At 36.4% G+C, this 26,962-nt stretch overlaps 2 protein-coding genes across 3 annotated transcripts in view; one reads left to right on the top strand and one right to left on the bottom strand.

The window, feature by feature from the left end:
- The window catches only part of LOC135217033 (5-phosphohydroxy-L-lysine phospho-lyase-like), an 84,161-nt gene extending 68,370 nt beyond the window's left edge, over window positions 1-15,791 (bottom strand). Inside the window, exon 1 of the mRNA XM_064252624.1 lies at window positions 15,581-15,791. Coding sequence (XP_064108694.1) covers window positions 15,581-15,642 — 62 coding nt within the window. The 5' untranslated portion in view covers window positions 15,643-15,791. The remainder of the gene's footprint in view (window positions 1-15,580) is intronic.
- The window catches only part of LOC135217035 (uncharacterized), a 91,188-nt gene that overhangs the window by 50,238 nt on the left and 13,988 nt on the right, over window positions 1-26,962 (top strand). For both annotated transcript variants that reach the window (XR_010315009.1, XM_064252631.1), the window contains exon 2: window positions 5,796-5,859. Coding sequence is in view for 1 of the 2 variants with exons in the window: in XM_064252631.1 (XP_064108701.1) it covers window positions 5,796-5,859 (64 nt within the window). In the remaining variant the exon portion in view is untranslated. The remainder of the gene's footprint in view (window positions 1-5,795; window positions 5,860-26,962) is intronic.

The following is a 26,962-nucleotide window of genomic DNA, read 5'->3' on the forward strand; positions in this document are numbered from 1 at the left end:
GTGGTCGTAAAGGTAAATGCAAGTGTTTTTTTTTATGAAGAATTTGCAGATTATTTGTTGAATAATTTGGGAGTATTTCTCATAATCTCCTATTGGTGATGATTTCTGGAAATCCGCATATTAATTTGATCTTTTTATTTGATCATAAACTTGGTTCCCCCTTTTGAAAGGGTTACAGCCAGAAGGTTCCCGCTTCTAAGCAAGTTTTAGGAATGAGGCATCTAGACTAAAGATCTTCCTTAGAAAGGATGCAGCTTTACTAATGAGGCTGATACTTATGATTTTTGTCCTTGGAAGGGTTATAGCTTTAGTAATGAGGCAGCCGGCTAGACTCATGAACGTTTTCTTTGGGAAGGTTGCAGCTTTAGGAATGAGGCTATTAGACTCATGATCTTTTCCGTGGAAAAGTTGCTAGACTCATGATCTCTTTCCTCGGAAGGGTTTGAGCTGTAAAGAATGCTTTTACTAGTGAGAGTAATAACGACTCTTTCAAATCCAAGACGATGACAAAATGTTTGAATCCATTGAGTTTACTTCGTTACTTGTCCCAGGGCCGGATTAAGGGGGAGGGGGTCACCCATCAAGAGGGGGCCTCCCACCAATAGAAACAGTACATTTTAATTTAATAAGGTTAGTATTGCAATCGGGCACTTATATTACTCATAGTAGCCAAATTGAAATTGCATTATTAAGTTTGACAATAACATGATGCTCGTACATACGAATGTTACGAATGTTTGTATCACTATGGTAGTAAGTTGTGTTTCAAATTGTAATTATTTGTGGTTGCAAAATAACATGCCTCAGTATTTTTTGTATTACAGCCAAATCAAGTTTCTAAGACGTGTCATAGTTAGAATACAACCTAACTCGTTAATCTATATGTCTCACGCGAGATAATAGCATCTATAAGTATATCTAAATTGAATTAATTATAACGGTTTACGCTAGTCACGCTTACGGTTCCCTAGTGTTCAGATGAAATGTTCGAAGAATTAGCCTCCAGCTACAATGTTAAAAGTTATCAAGAGTAAGAAGATATTATATATTTTAACTTGTAATCAAGTTAAACATATTTCCCCTTCTCAGTCATTAACCATAACTAAACAATTGCCAAGCCATTAAAGCAGGAAGTGAGATCTAAGCTAAAGTTGTGATCTAATAAAAAGTCACACGCTCTGAAACCCTCCTTTTCCTCCCTTCCAGTGCTGCCAGCGCTTGGAAAATTTTTCAAGACCTTGAAAAATCATGGTCTTGAAAGCTTGAAAAACAAAAAGTTAAAATCCCGGAAATCTTGAAAAATCTATACTGAATAGCAAAATTCCCATAAAATGAGAGAGAGAGAGAGAGAGAGAGAGAGAGAGAGAGAGAGAGAGAGAGAGAGAGAGAGAGAGAGAGAGTGAGTGCAAGTCAGTTTAGTTTTTTTAAGACATCTGCAAAAGCTTTCTTCAGACGAACTTCACGAACTTCACAGATGAGGAGCCAGCAGATACCAGCACTGAGCTTTTCCTGTATAGATTTATATTGGACAAGGATGTGCAGGACACTTTCCCAAACATAGAGATAGTTCTACGAATATACCTGGTTTTGATGGTGTCAAACTGCAGTGTTGGAGCGCTCTTTCTCAAAGCTAAAATTAATTGAAAACAGATTACGGACATCTATGAAACAGAAACGTTTGGTAAATCTGACTTGAATGAGCCTCGAGACAGATATGTTGCGTGAACTGGACTTCAACGAAATCATCAGTGAATTTGCAATAAAAAAAAAATCGAGAAAAGCGTCGAGAAAGTAATCCTGGCTATAGTACATGTAACATCACACAGAAAGAATTGAGCTATTATAATTATATGCGTGAGTTACATTATTATTTTTATATAAATGAATGTATATGTGTAAAAAAATATATGATAAGAATAACTTATGCTTATTTTATTTTGTGTTTATGTATAATAACATCAGAAGAATATCCCATTGTAGAGTTTCCTAAATAAAACTGGGACTCCCGCCAGCTTAATCCGGCCCTGACTTGTCCCATGAAATCTATTTATTATGACTAAATACATTTTCCAAAAGGCCAAAAATTGATCGGAAAATGTATAGCAACAAATACCAAGAGATTGGGGGGAATATGAGGGAAATGGAAGTAACTGGTAAACCACCTCTTATCGGATAAGTGTGACTTCTATCAGGATTTGGGGTTAGGGCTTGGCAGGCAAGATAAACACATGTTCGGATACTCTGAAGAAAAGCTGCCAGGTGCGCGAAGTGTTCCGATACTTTGAAAAGTTGTAGGCGCTTGTGAAAAAGTTTTGGTTGGGAAGTTAACGCATGGGTCAGTGACCGTTAGTGAGGGAGAATTTTAATTCACCTTTCACACACACACACACACACACACACACACACACACACACACACACACCACAACACACACTGCAAGGTGAAGAGTGCTCAAAAGGAAAGGATTGGGTAAAAGGCCTAATAAAAGGAAAGGCATAATATTAGCAACAAGCGAAGATTAAGTACAAGGAAAAGGCGCAAGGAAGGACGCAGATAGTGTAAGAGGAAGCACTAAATAAGCCTAAAAGGTAACGAATAGGCAAAGGGAATGATAGGGAGAAAATGAAATAAAGTGGGTGATGAAATACTGGATAGACCCACTCTATTTTCTTAAAAACAAGTCTTTGTCTCCCAAACTCGGCGTTCCCTGCCGACCATAGGGGAAAATATGCCGTCGCAACCACAAAACAAAGCGCATGCGCGTTCGCGCGCAGAAAGAATCGGTTCTACAAACCACACCCAAGATAAAGAGATGGTACATAGCTATTTTAATGCATACAAAGGTGATTAATTTTGAGGAAGGTCTTCAGGCCAGGAACAGCTTTCCAGGTAACTGGATAAATCAGGGAGAGGCAACGAATTCAGCCCGGATTACCAATACTATTTTGTTTCTCTAGACCTATGCCTATTGGTTCTTAAAGTCGCTGGGGGCAGTTCACAGAGACCCTTTGTCAAATCGTATAGAATGGGTGGAAATAATATTCCGTCTCTCACAGAAAGCTTCCTTAAACACCATGGAGATTGATAGACCAACAGTTTCCAATACAAAAAGCGATATGAGAGATTGGTTGAGTAAAAAAGGCGTAAACCCTATTGATTACCTTAACAAATGTGAATGACTGAAATTGTAAAATCAATGAAAAATTCACTTGATCCCAAGTACATCATTGATGACATAGCCACTCAGAATGGACACCAAATTTTGCGGTTACCACTTTATCATTTATAATGTATGAGGCCTTGGTATCTGTAAGTACCGAAAATTGGAAAAAAAGTTGTAAATCATGTACGCAGAAAGAATTGTAAATGAAGGCATTTGAAATGATGTGTACATTAATGAATTCATTGAGTCATTTGTGACTTATATAACTTCATATGTCAAATAAAATTGAAAATGTACTCCTCTGTTGTGAAAAAAAATTGTCTATTCAAGTATTAGTTGCTTGGCCTCTCAAGTCCTAAATTGCATAAATGAATGAATTGGAAAACAATATAGCTGGAGATTTGTGTTCTATTAAGCTTAGTTAATGAGATTCTTTACATAGATTCTTGTCTTTAAATTATCAAAAAGGATTTTACAATTCTTCCTAAAACAACTGCCTGATAAATAACATTCAAATGCACGTGATAGAAAAATACTATATAACCAGAATTGAGGAAATCCATTATTTGACAAATTCTTTCTGTTTGTACGATAATTTTTCAAAGTAGATAATTTTGTTCTTCGTTATAGCTAAGGGATTTCAACTTTCCTATCACGGCGTGGTTAAAAAGAAATATGACGTAGGAAACAAATCAAAGGAAGACTATTGACATTTCAAATCTGCGCTCATGAAGAATGAAACCCCTTAGCCGGCCCCTTTCTCTTTATCTTGGCCTGCCCATAGATTAAAGAGATCAAACCAGGTGTGGATTAAAATGGTCAGAAGGACCTGGCAACGCCGCAGAAACAGAGGTTTGGTTTGTTTGTCAAAAAAAAAAAAAAAAAAAAAAAAAATCCAGTGAAAATATCTAAACTCGCGTGTGCTGAATTCAGAGTCTATACTTCAGAAAACGTTCACTTGAGGCGGCTCTGCTAAACCATGAGGTGTCACTGCTCCAATTACTCTCCCATCCCCACACCTCCTCCCTCCGCCAGCGATGTTAAGTGTTTGACAGATTATAGTCTTATATGTTTGCCCTTTATTTATTTATGCTATTTACCTAAATATCTGTACACTTTGACAGCTGTATATTATCATAATTTCACAGTCGATATTACCAATCAGAGCATGTTATAATCATTAGTTGGGAAGCTATTGCCCATAATGCGAAATGATACGTTGAGGAAAAGAAATGTGTGTGTGAGAGAGAGAGAGAGAGAGAGAGAGCAATGTTCCTCTGACGCCGCTGTCCAACACCTTCCCCAGAAATGATGACTTGAAAATGCACACGGTACGCACACAATAGCTCGAGGCAAAACGAAAACACGACTGGATCGGGGCTAGAGACTTCATTACCCCACGTGATCTCCTTGGTGCTTTCTACGGGCAGCCTCTAGGAGCGAGAGCCCGTGCGGGCCGGGGTACACCTTGGAGCCGTATACCTAGACCTTGTGTACGTCAAACCTTGGGTACACATCCTTTACTATGCTGAATTTTCTTTCATTCTGGCTCGATTAAATTCTTGGTATTATGGTGCTGTCTTGTGAACGGAACGTCCTCTGTGAGATCTGCTCACACACACACACACACACACACACACACACACACACACACACACCACACACACATATATATCTTATATATATATATATGATATATATTTAATATATATATATATATATTATATATAGATATATATATATATTCTATTAATATATAATTAGTTTTCAGTTTTTGACAAGGTCTAACGTTGTCCAGGAATAAACCATGATATATACGTATATATATATATATATATATATATATATATATATATATATATATATATATATATATAATCATATATAAGATATATATATATATACATATATATATATAATATATATATATATATCATATATATATAAAACATTTAGAAATGATACAGAGAAATTGCGCCTAAAAGTAGCATGGCAGATAATATTGAAATTTGTTCATCCTAGCAAATTCCAAGAAGAGCCAACTCACAAAAAAAAAAAAAAAAAAAAAAACGGCAGATTCTTAGCACTGACGAACTCGCGGAATCAGCACAAAAATGAACCCCATTTATTCTTCATTGCAATCAATTTCTGACTCGACAGTAAGTCAAAATCAGCAGACAGGTACCTTAAGGTTTAGTTTTAGGTGGGCGTCAAGTTGGGTGGCAGAAAGGCGAGTAACCGGGATTCCACCTTTGTTTACATTTTTCAACATTTAACTGCAGTTGTTGCGGTGTGACTGTGAGAGAATGTGCCAACTTGATCATTTTAGGAGTATTATATTCTGCTGGGTCACATACTGCGACTTTCGTTGTTTTAATCCATACCGATACCATTATTGATATAATCGTTCTCCCTGCGTTTACTTTAATTATTATTGTCGTCGATGTTATGCACTAAACTTGGACTAACAGTAGTCCTTCAATTATTACCCCCATCTGGTTCATAATTACGTTATTTTATTCAGTATCACAGCCATTTTCCTTGTTGATGACAACGTTATTATTATAATTACTTCTTATTCTGCATGAAATTCATATTCAAGGCTGACATGTCTATTCGATCTCTTTTCTAGGACTTAAATTTACGGCTCAAGAGGAGAACCTGTGAAGACTCCTGCACTTACGCCGAGGTCAGAGGTGAGTATTGGTGCAGTTCTGTACAGTTATATCTGTAAGTCCTCTAGGAGCTACAAGGAATTGTAATGCAAGACGTTTATATTTTAGGTCTTCCTTAGATTAAACTAGTCATTCTTGAGAAAATTGAAGCTAGTTGTAGGTCAACCTGGATTCTTCTTCTTATTCTTTGTTAGGAGGTGGCTTGGACGTTTACTTAGGTGTTTGTGTTCCTCTTAGCCAGCCATTGTTTGAGTATAATTAGGTGATTTTATATAGATTTTTAGGCATACATGTCCAGTACTGAAACGGAAAGAAACAGTGAAAAGGTTTGGAAGGTGCAACAGGGGGAAAACCTCACAGTTGCACTATGAATCAGTTGTTGTAATAGAGGAGAGGGTGGACAGTAAGATGGAAGAAAGAGACTATGAACGGAAGTACAGTAAAAGGAATGAAAAGGGTTGCAGCTATGGGTGGAAGGGACGCTGCAAAGAGCCTGATGTTAATGCCTACATTGCACCTCATGAGGCGCACTGACGGCACTACTCCCTCCCCAGAGGGGTAATTAGATGAGGATGCCTTACTTTAGCTAGATTTGGGTGTCGGGGTTGCCCTTCCCGTCGGCCCTCGTGTTAATCGCTCTTAACTGTTATTCCCGGAAATAACAGGACTGTGGTGCAATCAACAAAGACGCACGAACTGGCCTGACTTGCAGTGGATGTACAGTAAACCTCTTGAAGTGACGGAAAAGTCATAACCGGAAAAATTCATTTTAATCATTTTTACGTTTTGTCGTCAACTTTTATTTTAACATGAGTTTAGTTACACCGAAAAAATCAAAGAAAAGAGGCATTATTTCTATTCTAATTTCTTCCATGCCTTTAACCGTACCTCCGTTCTTATTCTATTTATTCCATCTTACGTTCCACCCTTTAATATAGAAGATTCACATTAGCCGTGCATTTGATGTCTAGGCCAGTCCCTTATGACACTCCTGATTGGCTGTTGATAAGCCAATGACAGATCTGGAAACTCTCAGTCTCTCTCGAGAGTTCACATAGGTAGGATGTATGTTCCATCTCTCCTGAAGTATGCGTCTTTCAGGAGAGGTGGAACATACATCCTTCCTACGTGAACTTTCGATAGAGTCTGAGAGTTTCCAACCGTGCCATTGGCTTATCAACAGCCAATCAGGAGCGTCATAAGGGAAGGGCCTAGACATCAAACGCACGGTTGATGTGAATCTACTGTAACAATTGTTTCATAGTGCAACCGTGAGGTTTTCCTCCTGTTACACCTTTCAACCAATCTATACTCGTAATTTCCCACCTCAGCGCTGTGAATGACCTCGTAGGTCCCAGAGCTAGGCCTAAATTTTATATTCCATTATATACCACATCAACAGGTAGACGTAACAATATGGTGACACCCTGTAGTTTTTTTTTTTTTTTTTTTTTTTTTTTTTTTTTTTTTTTTTTTTAGTGATAATTGAAATGTGGAAACGGTGACATTGCTGGAGATGAAAGTCTTCCAAACGGGTTCCAAAATGCCCGCTTACCGACTTTAAATTCCCTTTGGTTGATTCATTAATACGACTAACTGGCGTCACGTCCAGTCCATGTAAGGACGCATTCTTTAGAATCACGAAGTCAATTTCACGCGGGTCATCACAGTGGAAACCAAACCTATTAGAATTTGGATACACCAGAGAGAGAGAGAGAGAGAGAGAGAGAGAGAGAGAGAGAGATTGTCGGTATTAGGCCTAAGCTGCAGATGTTCTAATTCAAGCTTGTTTTTATCACCGGAACAATGCAAACCAAACCTATTAGAGATTTAATATATGACGGTGGGAAGTAGCAGAGAGAGAGAGAGAGAGAGAGAGAGAGAGAGAGAGAGAGAGAGAGAGAGAGAGAGAATTGCCTCCCTCGGCCTTTTGGTTCATCATCCCACAATTTGAGTCAATGGGTCACATCCTTCCTTATGCCAGGATTAATCCTTCCTTATGCGACATCCTTTATTCCCCTGGGGTTCATATCCCTCGGCAATCAACGCTAGTGGGACTCTCTCTCAGGGATGAATTCATATACTGTAGCAATTTGGTCCTGATGTATCCTAATTTAACACTGAGAGAGAGAGAGAGAGAGAGAGAGAGAGAGAGAGAGAGAGAGAGAGAGAGAGAGAGAGAGAGTTGGGGTGGAGGGGGCCAAGGGGTGAGCTGATATCTTCAGCACAGTATGAATACAGAGCCCTCCTAATCTATATAAATATCAGCTATCCCTTATCACTGAGGCAAGTCAAATGATAACGAATTAAATCGGTATGTCCTCGAACGTCATTGGTCACGTAACCTGCTTTCATCGCAAAACTGCATGCTTTCTATTTATTTTATTATCATTACTTTAAAACAATGGCGTCAGCAATTTCCAAGTGAGGCGCTCGGCCTAGGAAAAATTGTTTACATTGTCTCGTTATATTCGTTATTCTCTTCAAAAGAGTGAGAAAGTTTATGAAAAAATACAAACTTATCACCTCACAACGTAAGTTTCTTATAGTCTAAAGGCGCTGTCACACTAGCGAAATTTCCGTCGACTTTTTCTGAGTTTGTCGTCAACTTTCCAAAGAAGTCGACGTCATTCCGTACTCTGGTTGTCACACACGTTCTTCTTCATACGGTGGTTGTCGTCGTCAAAACGTAAACATACCATCTAAGCTGTGACTTCCCGGAATGATAAAACAACTATGCTTTATAACACAAAGCAACTAATGGGTCGTACTTGCGTGTGTTTAATGATGCTGCATAGAATTAACAAAAAATCTTTGGGTTCGGTCCTAGTTAAAAGGACGTGAAAAGTTTTATTTAAAAAAATAAGCTAGGACTAGCCTAGATAGGCTATTCGTAACCTTGTTTACACAACCACAGTCAGACTGTATTAGATTAGATTAGATTATAAAATTTTTGGCACATAGCCAAGCGCCGGAGTCAGACTATATTATAAATTAAGCTAGAGAAACACTGCAAAAATTTTAAAGATTTTTGTTTATATTATTTGCTGATACAAACAAACAAAAAACATAATGAGAGCAGACCTAGGCTATATAACAATCTGATATTCACGATATAGCATGCTTATCTGTATAAAGATCAGCAAGTTCAGGAAAGTTTTCCCTGAGTCGCATGGTGATTTCTTGGTAATTTTTTATTTTTAGACCTTTTTTCATAAAACTATCATGCTTATGGTCCCATAAGCATTGTCTCTCCCCCATTTCTTCGACCAAAATCTGTTCTGGCAATCTTGTCCACTGTCCAAAACTCCATCTCGCATCTGATGACTTGAAATGCGCGCTCTCCGACATATAAACAAACAATAAAGTCGACGGTAGCGATGGGTTGAAATCGATCGGTACCGTTTTCAAAATTCGTGACGACGACACCAGAAAGTCGTCGTCAAAACATGAAAAGTCGACGACAATTTCAAAAGTCAACGGAAATTTCGCTTGTGTGACAGCGCCTTTAATAAGACGAGCGTTATGAAATCTGCGCGCCATCGTTCTCCTTTTGTTCTGCGTAAGATTCTTCGATTCTTCGAGGGGGGAAACAAACATCATAAAAGCCGCATTGCCTCTCAACTTTTCAAATGTCGTCCTGACCTGTTACCTCTTATGTATTCTCGAGAGCGAAAAGAGATTTGTGAACTATAATAGTAAATCTCTGGTTTACGAGTTCTGAAATCTTTTTTTTTTTTTAGTTCGCTCAGACGACTATTATGAAAGTCAAATCAGGGACTGTGGCTTTTCGTTGTTTGAGAGAGAGTCCGAATGTAGGTCATTTTATCAGTAGTGGTGGGAGACTTCCAGAACTATTGAAAACATGAGACTATTTGCGGAAAGTTTAATACCAGCGCAGCGTGAAGGAAAGGGCTCTTCATACAACGCTGTGATACATTTATATACATACTAGTGTATGGTAGCAAATCTAATACATTTAATATACTAAATTTTGTTGTATATGATGTATAAAAAATTTAGTACATAGGTGTTAGGCCGATTCCAGTACTGTTTACTCTCAAAAGGGCGGTCACTGAGAGTTGCCAAGTATGTTGTTATGACCCACATAAATGCTGATATAAAGTGAAGATATTTGTTTTGTTTATTTATTTATTTTTTACCGTGAGATCGCTACGTAACCTTCTGGTTGCTCTGATAAGTATTAAGTGTCATAAAGTGGTTTTTTCTAGTTGTATCTATGTCCCAAAATGTGAAAATAAAGTGCAGTTTATCGTATGGAACTTCCTGAGTCCTGTTCAACATCCACGTGGTGCTTCCAAAGCGAGAGAGAGAGAGAGAGAGAGAGAGAGAGAGAGAGAGAGAGAGAGAGAGAGAGAGAGAAAACTAGCGATTTAACATTTCGGTGATCGCGAGAACGAAGTAACAGAATACAGAGATAATATTATTTCTGATCTCTTAACACCCGCCAGGAAATCACTTCAAAGCTTCGGAATTCTATTCCAGCTGGTGCGTTTCCCTCTTTCATTTTAACTTATTCATCTCGTTCAGGACTAGAAAAGCGTATTAGGTAGACCCCATTCCATCGGCCTCCATAGTTGAAAAAAAGTAACTTTATCAAGTGGAAGACAGCCACTGAACAATGACGGAGATTGAATCAAGGAGAATGAACGATGGGAAAGTGGAAATGTAAATAAATTGGTCATGAATTATAGATGAAGTTTGTGTTTTAAGGTGGGAATGAGAGGATTATACAAGTAATTGTCTTGCCACTTTTTGTATAGTCGTACCTTTGAAGCATTGATATGTATCACAATAAAACTTGCGGATGAGAGAAGTCTTTCCTACGACGATATAAAGAGGTACACAGGACATTATTCCTACTTTAAATATGGCAGTTGAAGGCCTCATTCATTTTTCCTAGACATTGACCTCCAAGGATAAAATTTTAACCCGGCACGTATCCACCTTTGCGGCGTGTTTAGTACAAGCACGTTGGGGATTACCGTGAAAATGTAAACAACAGTCTGTAAGTTAATTGTGACACGTTTTCCCTAGCCGCAATCGTGACATTTTTTTTTTTCCTGTCTCATTTATTGTAGGGTTTATCACCCCAATCGTACCGATGCAAAAAGAGATTCTCCCCCTTTCAATGAACCCCAGATCCAGGCAGTAGCATTCTACGTGAAATGCTCTTGAACAAACACTGTCAGAATAGCTATAGTAGATTCACATCATCCGTGCATCTAATGTCTAGGCCAGTCCCCTACGACGCTCCTGATTGGCTGTTGATAAGCCAATGACAGGGTTGGAAACTCTCAGTCTCTCTCGAGAGTCCACATAGACGGATGTACGTTCCACCTCTCATGAAAGACGTATACCTCAGGAGGTGGAACATACATCCTACCTATGTGAACTCTCGAGAGAGGCTGAGAGTTTCCAGCCCTGTGACTGGCTTATCAACAACCAATCAGGAGCGTCGTAAGGGACTGGCTAGACATCAAATGCACGGCTGATGTGAATCTACTATAGTCTCCACGTCCTCCGATCGATCAGCGAGACAAAGTAACCTACATATTACAGTTCGAGGATGGGGTTTTTAGAATTTCTCTCTCTCTCTCTCTCTCTCTCTCTCTCTCTCTCTCTCTCTCGTTAGTTCGTTAGTACAGCCGTGTTTAAAATGAGTTCCTGTCATCACTGACTAGCGCTGCTAGATTCTGAGTCCACACCAGGGTTGGAGTAATTACACTTGAAGAACTAAATTACAGTTACAATTACTTTTAAGAATGTAAATTGTAATTACAATTAGTTTTAAAAAATGTAAATGGCAATTACAATTACTTTAAAATTGTAAATTACAGTTTCTTTAAAAAGTTTAAATTGCAATTAAAATTACAATTACTTTAAAAATGTAAATTACAATTACATTGAAGATTACAATTACAATTACTTTACAAATGTAAATTACAATTAGTTACTTTAAAAATGTCAAATAAAGTTATTTTAAATAGTGTGAATTACAATTAAAATTACAGTTACTTTAAGAATGTAAATTGCAATTTACAATGACTTTAAAAATTGTAAATTACAATTACAATTACTTTAAGAATTGTATATTACAATTATAATGGGTAATAACCATTACATTACAATTACATCATAACACATTGAATCACAACTGCAGTTACGATGACAAGGGATATTTGGGTGAGAGAGAGAGAGAGAGTAATAAACGCTGATCTTCGGGGAACAGGAAGCGCCACATTGAGGCTTCCAGCAAATCAAGCAGCGGTCATAATGATAAGGCGCGGAGTGAGAAAGTGGTCTAACCCCCAAAAAAGGAAGTGGTGCACTGTAGGCATTACTTAAAGTTCTTTGCAGGGCAGCATCCCTTCGGCCCTAGCTGCAACTACTTTCATTCCTTTTACTGTACCCCCGTTCATATTCTCTTTCTTCCATCTTACTCTCCACCCTCTCCTAACAATTGATTCAAAGTGCAACTGCTTTGAGGTTTTCCTCCTGTTACGCGTATCTAACCTTTTACTCTCAATTTCCGTTTCAGCGCTGAATGACCTCACAGGTCCCAGTGCTTGGCCTTAGTTCTAAATGCTATATTCAGTTCAATTCATTCAAAAATGCCGGTGTCATATATACACACAAAAGCGACAGCCGTCAGGCAGGAAGTTGATGCGTACATCCCATTTTAGTTAGCGAACCCAATTCTCCAACAGAGATTCAACACCCGATCCCCCCCCCCCCCACTCCAAAAATAAAATGAAATAGAAAATAAAACATTATAACAACGAGCAACCGGGTATTTGACGTCATTTATTACCCCAAAACGAACCCAGCCAGCGAAGGAATTCATCTTCAGAAGCCCTCATTAACTTATTAAAATAGTTGATCCGCTCTATTCCGGATTGATCCGGGCCCCCCCCCCACCCCATCCCTACCCCCCTCTCTCTACTCGTGGACGTGTCTGTCCTAAGTTCACAGGAATTCCTGTATTCATCAAAAGGTTTAATACTATGTGACGTCATCGGTGGCTTTTTTTTTTTTTTTTTTTTGCAATAGCGAGTAGTTACCATATTGATGTTTTGTCTAATTCACTCTCCTAATGTTTATTTGCTTCTATACTTTCTCGCACATTTATGGAAAAGTATGAATAGAAATCATAGGAGAAGACTCGAGAAAGAGAGAGAGAAATTGAATATAATAGTACGTACACACACATAATTTATATATATATATATATATATATATATATATATATATATATATACTATAATATATAAACATATACATATGTATATATATAGTACACCCACACACAAATACATGTGTGTTTTTTAGATGGATTCAGTTTGCTTCCTCTCACAGTCTCTTGTCTCTTTACAAATGCCATTTCAGCCGTTTTCCCGCTGAGTTCGGTACGACTCTTCTCATGCGGCTTTGGAATTGAATTCATGCTTTTTAGATTCTTCCATCATTTAAGTACTATATAAATATTTTTAGTAACCACAACGACGCCATTTTTTTTTTTTTTTTTTTTCCTCAACTTCCCCCCGAAATCTTCACACTTTTTTTTTTTTTTTTTTGGATACGCTTGTCACTACAAAGCCTTAGATGCGAATTCAAGAATATGAAGTAATTCTGGTGTCCGTGGGAAGATTCGAACCCGCATCCAGAGTATCAGAACGAGGTTATTTCTTATTAGTAAGATCTTGAAGGTTTGTAGTGACGAGCGTATCCCAGAAAATGTGATGAATTCAGGGAGTTCAGAGGGCACTGTATTACATAAGTAAATGGTAAAAGTGACCAATATATTCTCTCTCCTCTCTCTCTCTCTCTCTCTCTCTCTCTCTCTCTATATATATATTAGATCATATATATTATATATATATATATATATATATGAGTTTATTATGATACGTTTCGTGTCATCCTGACACATCATCAGTCTGTAATATAAAATCAATTCACATATATAAAAAATATATAATTAAAGTCTACTTGCTATTTTAAAAGGAATACATAAAATACTAAAGTTATTCATAAAAACTATTGTTAAAAGCTAAAAATACTAAAATTATTTACAAGGTGATTTTATATTACAGACTGATGATGTGCCAGGATGACACGAAATGTATCATAATAAAACTCTTTAATTGATCAATTGAGTTTTTAGGTAACCCCAATGATGACTACATATTCACCCGCCTTTTTTGATATATATATATATATATTATATATATATAATATTAAAATATATATAATTATATACTATATATATATATAATATATATATATATATTATAAGGGTTGTACTCAGACCACCGAAATATAGTTCCTAGATTTAAAACATCGTATCCTGTTTTAACAGAAGAATTTATTTACATATATTATATATATATATATATATATATATATATATATATATATATATATATATATATATATATATATATATATGCAGAAGCCAGGTACTATGTCGTACCTCTAAGTAAATGGGGATACAATCCACAATGAAGTAAATTCCTCTTGTAGTTTAAAATATATATTTCTTGTATAGGATTAAAGCTTTCGACCATCAACTGTGAAAGTGAACAAGACCACAGTTGATGGTCGAAAGCTTTAATCCTATACAAGAAATATATATTTTTAAACTACAAGAGGAATTTACTTCATTGTGGATTGTATCCCCATATATATATATCATATATATATATATATATATATATATATATAGATATATATATATATATATATATATATATATATATATATATATGTTGTGTGCGCGCGTGATGACAGAAGTTTAATGCGTACTGTAACTTTTGTCAGGTGACATTTAAGTACTTTGGGCCCAGTATCTGGATATCTGGATTTAAACTAACGTTATGTACACATATATATAACTATATATATATATATATATATATATATATATATTATCTTATATATATATATATATATAATATATGTATAACTATATATATATAGTTATACACACACACACACACACACACACACACAAATATATATATATATATTATATATATATATATATATATATATATATATATATATATTAAAACATTACAGTCCACACGTGCGTTGTCATTCGTAGTGTGTATAGAAACGGCTTATCATGTGTGTGAAGGAGCACTCTTATGGCTTTCTTTCGTTGCATGTACTTATAAATCCCTGGGAGAGGTGATAAAGAAGTGATTGGCCCCTTTGTCTTTCTTTGTATTTAGACTTCTGGGGAGCGTTTTCTTGTTGTTTTGAACCGAAGCACAACTGGATGTTTTCCGGTCCATGTACTTATTTCTACTGATTAGGTAACTGATATCAGTTACGTAACGACACCAAGATACACAAATACTTAAGTAACTGGTAATGTGCAACTCATATTGCCGTTTGGGATATATAGTTAACTTCGCCTGCATTTACTGAGTTTTAGAGTAATTATCTGTGTCGCGCGAGTAAAGATCAGGTGTCAATTTGGCGGACTTATCATCTCTGTAACTATGAGAACAACTGAATATTCGCGAGGCTGCTTGATAAAACTCCCTCAAGTTTCTTGGCATCGTCCAAGTTCAGAAGAGAAGTGGCAATCCCGACGGGAAAACGCCAAGAATTTTCGTGGTAGCGCGGAAAAGATTTCCCAGAGGACTTCGTCCGTTTCCAACAGATATCGCCGTCACCGAGCGAATCAATACTTTTTAAGTGAACTTACCCGATGAGTTTCTTCCTCAGGGCAATTGTTTCACTCTTGGTCAATGTCTTCGGCTCCGTCATAGCGGGGCGAGGAGGCGGGAAATTGGCTGCCGCTGTCGTGTCGTCGAACGAGAACAGTGAATGTCAACGGAGGAGAGTATTGTTCGTTCCCTGACGACGGTCCGATGAAGACTGATCAGCTGTTTCAGCGGGACTGGTCGTCCTCGCCAAGTTTAGCAGCCTCTTATTTGGCCGCCTCAAGAGGCACATGCGCGCCATAGGGCAGCTTGTAAGCGTACCCCTGATTGGCCGAGAGACGACCAGCGTTTTGAGTGTGCTTTTGTGATTGGCAGAGAGTCGTCCTTCTGTCATGAAAACAAACATCGTCTCTTATTTTTTTCTCCAGAGTCCAGTGAGAGAAAGAAAGGTTCAGTTCACAAAATCAGTGGTGTATGAGATTTATCCATTCTCTTAAAATAATGATAATATAAAGCACCACTCTTAGTGAATATACTGCACATACTACCTATACTTAGGCTTAAATCTCACGGGAAAATTGAGCTACGTATGAATCACTGGTATCCTATTGTTTACTAAATAAAATTTAGTAGATTAGGCCTACTGTTCCCTTAGTGTTTGAGGCCAAACGTTGCTAAGAGGAAAGTTTGCAAACATAACACACTATGCGGGAACTTGAAATGAAAAGAACTTATTTTTATGTGTGTGTTAGAGATGCACAGTTTCTTTGTTCGTATTTCAGTGATCTCAAAAGAGTATAGAAAATGATATGTATATATATATATAATCTATATTATATATATATATATATATATATATATATATATTATATATATATATATTGATTATATATAATATATATATATATATATATTTATATATATATTATATATATATATATATATATATATATAAATAACTTTAACATGTCTAGAAACTTCCTGCTCAACTGAAAGTAGTGATAAGAAAATAACTCCACGACTTACGGCGTAGGATGTTTCATATTTAGAACGAAAACTCCCAATAGAGAGAGTGGAGCAAGCTGTCGATTTCTCGTATTCGGTTTGTGCTTGTTTTATGTTATAGCCCCCAAACAAACAAAAACACTCCTTTCACAGTTGACGATGCTTGACAAAAGGTTAAATTAGACTTATATACCTGACGCGTAGGCGAGACAGGCGTTTATTTACACACACACGCACACACACACAACTAAAAAAAATAGAAAATAAAAAAAAATAACGAAAAGGGGATCCACGGTAATATTTAACTTGTCCATAGAGCAATTCTACTTCAGAACAGTTATTTTTAGTACTGAGAATGGAATTCCCACAGTAATCTAGGCCACATTAAAATACTGAAAGTAGAAATATTCTCGTAGCTTTGAATTTTTATGGCAATTAAGCAGAGGAAAAAAAAACGTGACATGTAAGTGTCGTAAATTTCAAGTTACCACCAATACTTTCCCTACAATAAAGCCTCAGATCTGGTCTAGTGATTTTTTTTAATAATGGGGATTTTTTTTTAATTTTTACCTATAGCTACTCATCCATAGGTCAGTGGCAAGAACAAATGGATGTGGAAATCACCTCAAGTAGCAGGCAGCGGCCTTATATGTTTGTTTTCATGATAAATATCTCTCTCTCTCTCTCTCTCTCTCTCTCTCTCTCTCTCTCTCTCTCTCTCAGAGGTCAGGGAGAGATTATAATCTATCTATCTATTTTACCTTGAGGGCTGAAGGAGGCTCAGATCCAAAGAGGTGCATTTGCTGTAGCCGAAGTTGGCCCACTAATCTCCCTTGGGATTCATAAACCTATAGGTGAAGAAAATACGCCTGGCTTTGCCTGGAACGCAGTTTTGATGTTTCATAATCTAATAAAAAGGACCCCACAAAACGCCAAAGTATAGAGAGAAAATACTATATTTCAGAGACTGATGTCTCTCTTCAGGTAGATGAATGAGACTAGTCACAGAAAAGGTGGTATTTTTTATATTTTGGCGTTTTTATGGGCTCCTTTTATTAGATGGAATTCTGTTGTAACAAAACATTTTTACCAGTCATGTTTCATAATGATCATCGTTGGATTCAAAGTATTTTTCCTTCAGGTTTTTCATCCTAATCTAGTTATGAATAACTGGAAGATACAAAGGCTGTCCCAGATGCATTTTGTATACACTGTGTGATTCACCGTCAGCACTTATTTGCAAAGCAATTGGGCGGATGTCTGCATGAGACCCTTCGTATTGTGATCAAAGTGGTTTTCCATATCAAATCAAATTCATTTCGAGGTGGCCACTCTCGTGAATGCTGCAGAGTTGGTAGTCAAAGGGAAATTGTCTTCATCGTTACTAACATCGATGGAGCCGAATAGAATAAAAAAAATGATCATAAAAACCTCGCTAAGCAGCATCAACCACATTTTACGTGGTGCTCTGTGAGCAAGAGACTGTGCTGACATACGGCCAGCTTAATCAGAAACAGCATCAAGCACAGAAATCTCATTGATATATCTGCATTTTGTTTTCTGAATTACTCACTTATCTTGATAAGGGTTTTTATGGATCGTTTACTAGTGTACATAAACGCACCATAGAATTTAGTTGTTAAATAAGTTTATTTGCATTAAATTAGTTTTCATTCAAAATAAAGCACAATCATTTACTGTTTCCTTAACTTTTTATACAATTCTTGACTTTTTTGTTAGTAAAAAATATAGTAAGATTTTATTTTCAGTGGCATGGTTATGGGGGTCCACAAAAAAAAAATAAATAAAAAAAATGAGAGGAATAGGGGTCCATGGTTGAAAAAAGGGTGGGAACCACTGATGTAGAGGAAGTAAATAGCGCACGGTATCCTACTCAGGACCACAGATGCCCGAGGCGGTCATAAATAAAAGTTAATCTGACCTTGTTGCAACCAGGTCCCAGCGTGACCTCTAATGCGACCCCGTGTATGGGTCAGTTACTTAATGAGGTGTTTCTCATACCACCGGGTCATAGGTCAGAGTGAGTCAGGGTACAATTAAAAGACGGTATTTTAGTTGGATTGTAGCCCTTGCTGAAATGGAGGTCAGATGGATTAGCATAATCCGTAACAATACTTTATGTGTGTGTATGTATGTATGTATGTATGTATTTAAGTATGTATGTATGTTCACGTATATGTATATATATATATATATATATATATATATATATTATATATATATATATATATATTAGTATATTTATAAATAAATGTACAACACATGTTATGTATTTATATATTTATACATACATACATACATACATATGTATGCATACAAATATATGGTTGCAACGTTGAGATAGTGTTTTGTGGATATTTTATCTTCACACACACACACACACATATATATATATATATATGTATATATACACACACATATACATTTCCGTTACAGTAGCAGAGTCTACAGAGTGTACTGCTATTTTTCTGAAAGCAAATACGATGCAGTTATCCATACCTGTGTAGTATACGTGCGCTAAGGCGGTATTTGTCATTGTGTGTGGTCTTACAAATATATAAGCTCCAAATATGCATATTTATAGTGCGTTTACTTTTCTAAGATCGCTGTGGTGTGGCTTGTACAGATACACCTGCCAATTTTCATGCTATGGTAATCATATTAGCTTCACGGAGTCTACTGAAATAGTTTTCATTTCTTGAAATGTGGTTCTTTGTTTGCATCAGATAATTTGAATATATCTTATTTCGTATATTCTTCGTTAAAACCTCGGTTTCATTAATGAAAATGAAGATATGGCATATTTTTTCCCCGGCGATGCCAGATCTGAGTTTAGGGGACCTATGATTTTAAGAGGATTTAAAAGGTAATGGTCAATATCATTAAAGGATTCTCGCCCTCGATCACCCACTGTGAAAAGTATGAACAGCCCAGCCCAAGTGACTCCCGTAACCGTCTTCACCCACCACCTGAGGCCAAGGAAATAGTCTATAATTTCCTGAAATACTTCATTTTGTAAAAAAAAACATCATGAAGGTCCTGTAACTGATGTTTCGAAGGCTATCCAGAGAACATCTGAAGCAACAAAAGTGCCAGAAATGACTATTCGTAGACTTAACAAGGAAGCAAGAGAGGCGGGAAATATAGTGGAATCTCCAGTGTTTCAAAAAAGAAAAGAGAAAGCGAGTCCTGTGACTGACTTGGATGATTTTGGTAAAAATGTTATGTAAAGAACGAATGAGTGGCTGTCTTTTGTAAGGGCGTAATAGATCGATTGACTTATGAATTTATGTCTCAAGTCCAAATACCGGAGCCAACAGGCCGTTCAGCGCATCTATAATTATAAAAAGAGAAAGAAAAAATAGCTAAATAGAATCGGGAATGAAAAAAAAAGTTAACAGGAAAGAAGCAAACCCTTTCCCTCGACTCCCAAGGTCTAAAGCGAATCTTCCTAAGAAGGATTATATCTGTGGGAAGCATTTGATGGGACTTACATACCCGTAAATATGACAACTCTGCCTTTTCTACCTGGCCCCACCTTAGCGATCTTAAAAAAGTAAACGCACTATAGTTGGGTAAAAGGACGTTTATTAGATTCACGAAGTATCCGCAAAAAAAAAAAAAAAAAAAAAAAGTTAAAAATGCGCTGTTTCTTGGCGCAGTGTCTTCTGAACATCGTATAATCAAGGCACGGTCTAAATCAAGGCCACCCAAAATAGGCCGATCCTTCGGTGGTCTCGGTATAATGCTGTATGAGTCGCAGTCCATGAAACTTTAACGGCCCGGAGGTGATATGGCCTATACCGTTGCCAGACGCACGATTATGGCTCACTTTAACCGTAATTGAAATAAAAACTACCGTGGCTAGAGGGCTGCAATTTGGTGTGTTTGATGATTGGAGGGTGGATGACCAACATACCAATTCGCAGCCCTCTAGCCTCGATGGTTTTTAAGATCTGAGGGTGCACAATAGTTTTCTTTTCAGAAAAGTAAAAATTTAAGTTGGGTCAAGGTATCATCGGAATTGTTGTTATAGTTTTTCTGAGTCAGATGCTGCATTTCGTATCCCCCAGACAACGAATTGAATTAATACATCATTCAGATAAACTTTGGGGAACTTATAGAGAATTATCTGTAAAGATGCGTTAATATTTTGATAGCGGCGAACTCCCCCTTTCATTCCTTTTACTGTAGTACCTCCTTCGTTCATCCATCTTGCTTGGCACCCACTTCGAACAATTGCTTTCACATTATTTTCATCGCTGAATGACTTCATAGGTCCCAACAATTGGTCCTTTCTTTTAAATTCTGTTTTCCAATTCCAGTCCACACTGGTACCTGGTCATTTGGACCTGTAGATGATTGGGCCAGTTGGTCTGAGTTTAAAAAGTTCGAGGAAATATAAAATAATGTAATGATTATTGCAATGTAGTCTAAGGTGGAACAGTTTTCTACAGAATTGTCCTGCTTAAGTTGCGTGGTGTATTGTTATTAATTTACAGATGGTTATAGTTATTTTCATGACCTTGTATACGATCCTATCCATCACTTTTGGAAGAGTAAGTTCCCAGAGAGAGAGAGAGAGAGAGAGAGAGAGAGAGAGAGAGAGAGAGAGCAAGCATAGGAAAAAATCTCTTAATATTAACATTGTACAAAGCGAGTTACAATGACGCTATTTGGAATGCTGAGAGAGAGAGAGAGAGAGAGAGAGAGAGAGAGAGAGAGAGAGAGAGAGAGATAGCATAGGGAAAATCTCTTAATATTAACATTGTACAAAGCGAATTACTAACGCTATTTGGAATGCTAAGAGAGAGAGAGAGAGAGAGAGAGAGAGAGAGAGAGAGAGAGAGAGAGAGAGAGAGCATAGGGAAAAATCTCTTAATATTAACATTGTACAAGCGAGTTACAATAACGCTATTGCTTTGGAATACTGAGAGAGAGAGAGAGAGAGAGAGAGAGAGAGAGAGAGAGAGCATAGGAAAAAATCTCTTAATATTAACATTGTACAAAGCGAGTTACAGTGACGCTAGTTGGAATGCTGAGAGAGAGAGAGAGAGAGAGAGAGAGAGAGAGAGAGATAGCATAGGGAAAAATCTCTTAATATTAACATTGTACAAAGCGAGTTACAATAACGCTATTTGGAATGCTGAGAGAGAGAGAGAGAGAGAGAGAGAGAGAGAGAGAGAGAGAGCATAGGGAAAAATCTCTTAATATTAACATTGTACAAAGCGAGTTACAATAATGCTATTTGGAATGCTGAGAGAGAGAGAGAGAGAGAGAGAGAGCATAGGAAAAAATATCTTAATATTAACATTGTACAAAGCGAGTTACAGTGACGCTAGTTGGAATGCTGAGAGAGAGAGAGAGAGAGAGAGAGAGAGAGAGAGAGAGAGAGAGAGAGAGAGAGCAAGCATAGGAAAAAATCTCTTAATATTAACATTGTACAAAGCGAGTTATAATGACGCTAGTTGGAATGCTGAGAGAGAGAGAGAGAGAGAGAGAGAGAGAGAGAGAGAGAGAGAGAGAGAGATAGCATAGGGAAAAATCTCTTAATATTAACATTGTACAAAGCGAGTTACAATAACGCTATTTGGAATGCTGAGAGAGAGAGAGAGAGAGAGAGAGAGAGAGGAGAGAGAGAGAGAGAGAGAGTCGACACGTAATACGAGGCCAACTTAATGGGAAAAAATATTGCATTGAGTGTTCCAATTATTTTTTACAATTTTTGTACACCTGTTACCCAGCTACACTTGTATACGAAGCTGCCACGACTGTAGTATCGAATATCACGAATTATATAACTTTATATTATAGTGAATGATATATTCAGGCACATGGCATTAGGAAGGGTTCCGGTATCTGTACATTGTTTATTTATCAATAGCTTCTCTATCTCTCTCTCTCTCTCTCTGTCTCTCTCTCTTTTTGGGGGGTTGCTAAGTATTGCGCTTTTCGACGCTCATTCTTTTTGCAATTCTCTGATATCGATTCGATGTTCGGGAAAGGAAATTCGATTTTCACTAGAGTTGTTGATAATTCTAATCAATCTCTCGTTCTTTAATCCGTTTCTCCTTTTTATTTCACACCAAGGTCTTTAACTGATTCCTTATTTGTGATTGTCTCATTATTAGGTTCCCTATATGCATATAGCTTTCCTTCTCTATCTCCATAATTTATTGATTCAAATTTATCAGAGTTAAATACCATCCTATTTACCTCTGCCCATTCATATACTTTGTTAAGGTCTCTTTGTAGCGCGTTCCTATCTTCATCACAAGTAATTTCTCTACTTATTCTTGTGTTATCGGCGAAACTACTCACTACCGATTCCTTAACATTACTGTCTATGTCTGCAATGATATTACCTTAGCTTCATCCGATTTCTCGTCGTTTGCAATAACTATCTGTTTTCTGGTGTGTAAAAATTCTTTTAATCATCTTCCTACTTTGTCCACTATATTATGTTTTCTAATTTTCTTCGCTAATATATTATAATTTACCTTGTCAAAAGCTTTTGCAAAGTCTAGATAAACCACATCTGTTTCTTTTCCGTTTTTCATATTTTTTTATGTTCTCACGGTGGACTAACAGTTGGGTTTGTGTACTTTTTCCGGGTACAAAATCATGTAGTCCTATATTAAACAAATTATTTTTATTGAATGTTTCAAAATATTTTTCTTCATTACCCTTTCATACACTTTCATAATATGTGATGTTAGACTCACAGGCCTATAATTACTTGCCTCTAGTCTTGATCCACTATTGAAAGTAGGGGTAATATATGCTAATTTGTGATCATCATAAATCTTGCCTGTATCTACACTTTGCCTTAATAATATTGCAAGGGGCTTTGCGATAGAATGAACTAGTTTCTTTAACAAAATAGCAGGGACACCATCAGGCGCTGCTGCTGCTCCATTTTTAATTTCATTAATAGCCTGCACAATATCGGCTTTATTAATATCTATGTCTGATTAATATTTTTTTCTTTTGCAAGACCTTTTTTCCACTTTCTGATTTTCTGGAACAAGATCCTTCTGTCTCTTGGTATGCATTACTGATGTTTACTTTTCTTCTTCGGTATATATTTATCCACTATTTTCTTTAATATTTTATATCTCCGTATTTTCCTGTATATCATCACTTACAAAAATGTTATCCCAACCTTTGTTTAATTCTTCATTTATTTCTGACCATTTTATATTTTTACTGTAGAAATTGTATTTTCCATATCCTTCCAACTTTTTCATCTCTTGCTTGTCTCTGTTTTCACTTGCTTTGGAATGGACTGTTAATTCTATGACATTATGGTCTGAAATACTCGCATTATAAACTATTATTTCTTTAACATAATTCATCTCGTTCACAAATACTAGGTCTAAAGTATTTTCCTTTCTTGTTGGCAGGCGATTTATTGTTGAATGTTGTATCTTAGTAGCATATCTAATAGCTTTCGAATTGCCTCTTATCTCCTGCACTAATTATCTACACTTTGCCTTAATAATATTGCAAGGGGCTTTGCGATAGAATGAACTAGTTTCTTTAACAAAATAGCAGGGACACCATCAGGCGCTGCTGCTGCTCCATTTTTAATTTCATTAATAGCCTGCACAATATCGGCTTTATTAATATCTATGTCTGATTAATATTTTTTTTTCTTTTCTTTTGCAAGACCTTTTTTCCACTTTCTGATTTTCTGGAACAAGATCCTTCTGTCTCTTGGTATGCATTACTGATGTTTACTTTTCTTCTTCGGTATATATTTATCCACTATTTTCTTTAATATTTTATATCTCCGTATTTTCCTGTATATCATCACTTACAAAAATGTTATCCCAACCTTTGTTTAATTCTTCATTTATTTCTGACCATTTTATATTTTTACTGTAGAAATTGTATTTTCCATATCCTTCCAACTTTTTCATCTCTTGCTTGTCTCTGTTTTCACTTGCTTTGGAATGGACTGTTAATTCTATGACATTATGGTCTGAAATACTCGCATTATAAACTATTATTTCTTTAACATAATTCACCTCGTTCACAAATACTAGGTCTAAAGTATTTTCCTTTCTTGTTGGCAGGCGATTTATTTGTTGAATGTTGTATTCTAGTAGCATATCTAATAGCTTTTCGAATTGCCTCTTATCTTCTGCACTAATATTACTCTCTTTTTTTATATGTATAAATACAACCACAATCTCCTATTCGTTCTTTCCAGTCTACGAAAGGAAAGTTAAAGTCTCCTGATAGGAGAATAGTCCAATCCTTGTGATTTCTACATATATCATCCAATTTTTCTATTATTGTGTCAAACTCTTTAGTATTAGGGGGTCTATATATTACTATGTTCATTAATTTTTCAGATTCAAATTCTACCGCTATTAGTTCACATTATGAGTTCCTATATTTCTCATATATTTTTCCTTGTTTTATGTCTTTCCCAGTTCCCCTTTGAATCCTATTCTTTCTATCAGATCTATATGTTTGGAACCCTATTATTTGATCGTCATTCCCAGTCTCTTGGGAATACCAGGTTTCACTTATATTCATTATATCTATTTTCTTTTCAATTTGGGTTAGTTCTTCTAAGTACTCTATTTTTCTTTTTGAGTTACTCGTAACTAAACCCTGCGCATTCATCACTATGATGGTTTGCGTGTTTTCTCCTTCATTTAATATAGGTATTTTCCCATGTCTCTTTCCTGTTCTGGTATGTTGTTCTTTTCTTCATCTCCAGAAATTCTGACATTAAAAAATTATACACAGTATTTGTCTCTTGAGCTGTATCTGTGTTGACACTCCATAGCGCGGTGATGGCTTGTTTTTTTCCTTCACCTTCTGTTCTGTGTCCCTCTCTTTATTTGTTTCTTTTCTATTTTGGATTTTATTATTGAATTGATTATTTAATTGATTTTGATTCATGGCTACAGGGTGCATATATTTACATTTTTTGTTGAACTTACATCCTTTTCCTTCTTTTAGGTTTTTGCATATTCTTGGATGTAGATCTCTGCATTCATCCTCATAACCGTCTAAGTATGCACATTTACCAGATTTCATAATTGTGACATACCTTGGGATGTTTGCAGTAACATCTTTCACCGAATCTGCAATTCCCTCTTTTCAAAAGGGAGCAGACTTTGTCTTTCTTTTCTATTTTTCTATCTCTTTCCCATCAGTATGCAGATCTGGGTAAAGCCTCTTCGGGATTTTATTTTGTGTTGTCATGTCGTCATTTATTTCTTTGTATGTATGTATGCTGCTTGATTGCCTCATATGTAGTATCTATTATTTTCATGATGTTTTCTGATGATTTATTCCAGTTTGAAGGGTCATATCCTTCCAATATGTCTATGAATACTTTTGTATCTTTTTGATTAGGGCTGTAATTGATCTTATAGATGAGAAATGCCAGCTCCCTTCCTGCTAACTAATCATATTGTATGACTGCTGCACAAGCAAGATTTTGCCATCTCCTTCCACAGTTTGAGCTTACTGCCATCTTGATTTGATTTGCAATACTTCACTCAATAGACTAACTTAGTAGACGCTTTATCCTACTATTTTCACACTAATCTTATCACCGACACTTCACGAACACTTCTAGAGAAAAGTCAGTTTAAAATAGCGTTAAGAGAACCCGGAAAACTTATATATACCTATTTAAAAGAATGAAAAAGTAATAAAAAATAATTTTTAGAATTATACACAGATGAAGTCTTACGACACTGAGACAAAATGTGATAATTCACATCTGAAAGGTTAACATGGTCCCATGGACCACGTTTTAGGAAGTGGAGAGAGAGAGAGAGAGAGAGGAGAGAGAGAGAGAGAGAGAGAGAGAGAGACTCACTAACGGACTTCAGTCTCGTCTCGTCCGTGACAAGGACGAATTGAGTTGCATGTCGTACGGAAGTATGTCCATGCATGATATGTCATCTTGGTTGAATGTAACTACTACTGTTGTTATATATAATATATATATATATATATATATATATATATTATATATATATACACTATATATATATATATATATATATACCATATATTTTATATATATAGAGAGAGAGAGAGAGAGAGAGAGAGAGAGAGAGAGAGAGAGAGAGAGAGAGAGAAGAGAGAGAGAGAGAGTGTAACCCATTACCGAGCCCAGTTATAAAAAGAGTGGTCCTGATATCTGCTGCAATTTGCAAAGAATTCCTTCTGTATTTCCGTTATTCTTACCACTTTCCTACCTTAAAAAATTTTACCTTAATTATCATCTACCTTTCCTATTCCGTCCTTCGTTTCTATGTTTCTTTGCTATTCTTGACCCTTCTTCTTCTTCCTTCCTTTTCATTGTTTGTCGGAGGTCAGCGGTTCGAATAAAAAAAAATTTACGTTATTGAAAAAAA

This window comes from Macrobrachium nipponense, chromosome 7 (genome assembly GCF_015104395.2).
Source record: "Macrobrachium nipponense isolate FS-2020 chromosome 7, ASM1510439v2, whole genome shotgun sequence".
NCBI lineage: Eukaryota > Metazoa > Arthropoda > Malacostraca > Decapoda > Palaemonidae > Macrobrachium > Macrobrachium nipponense.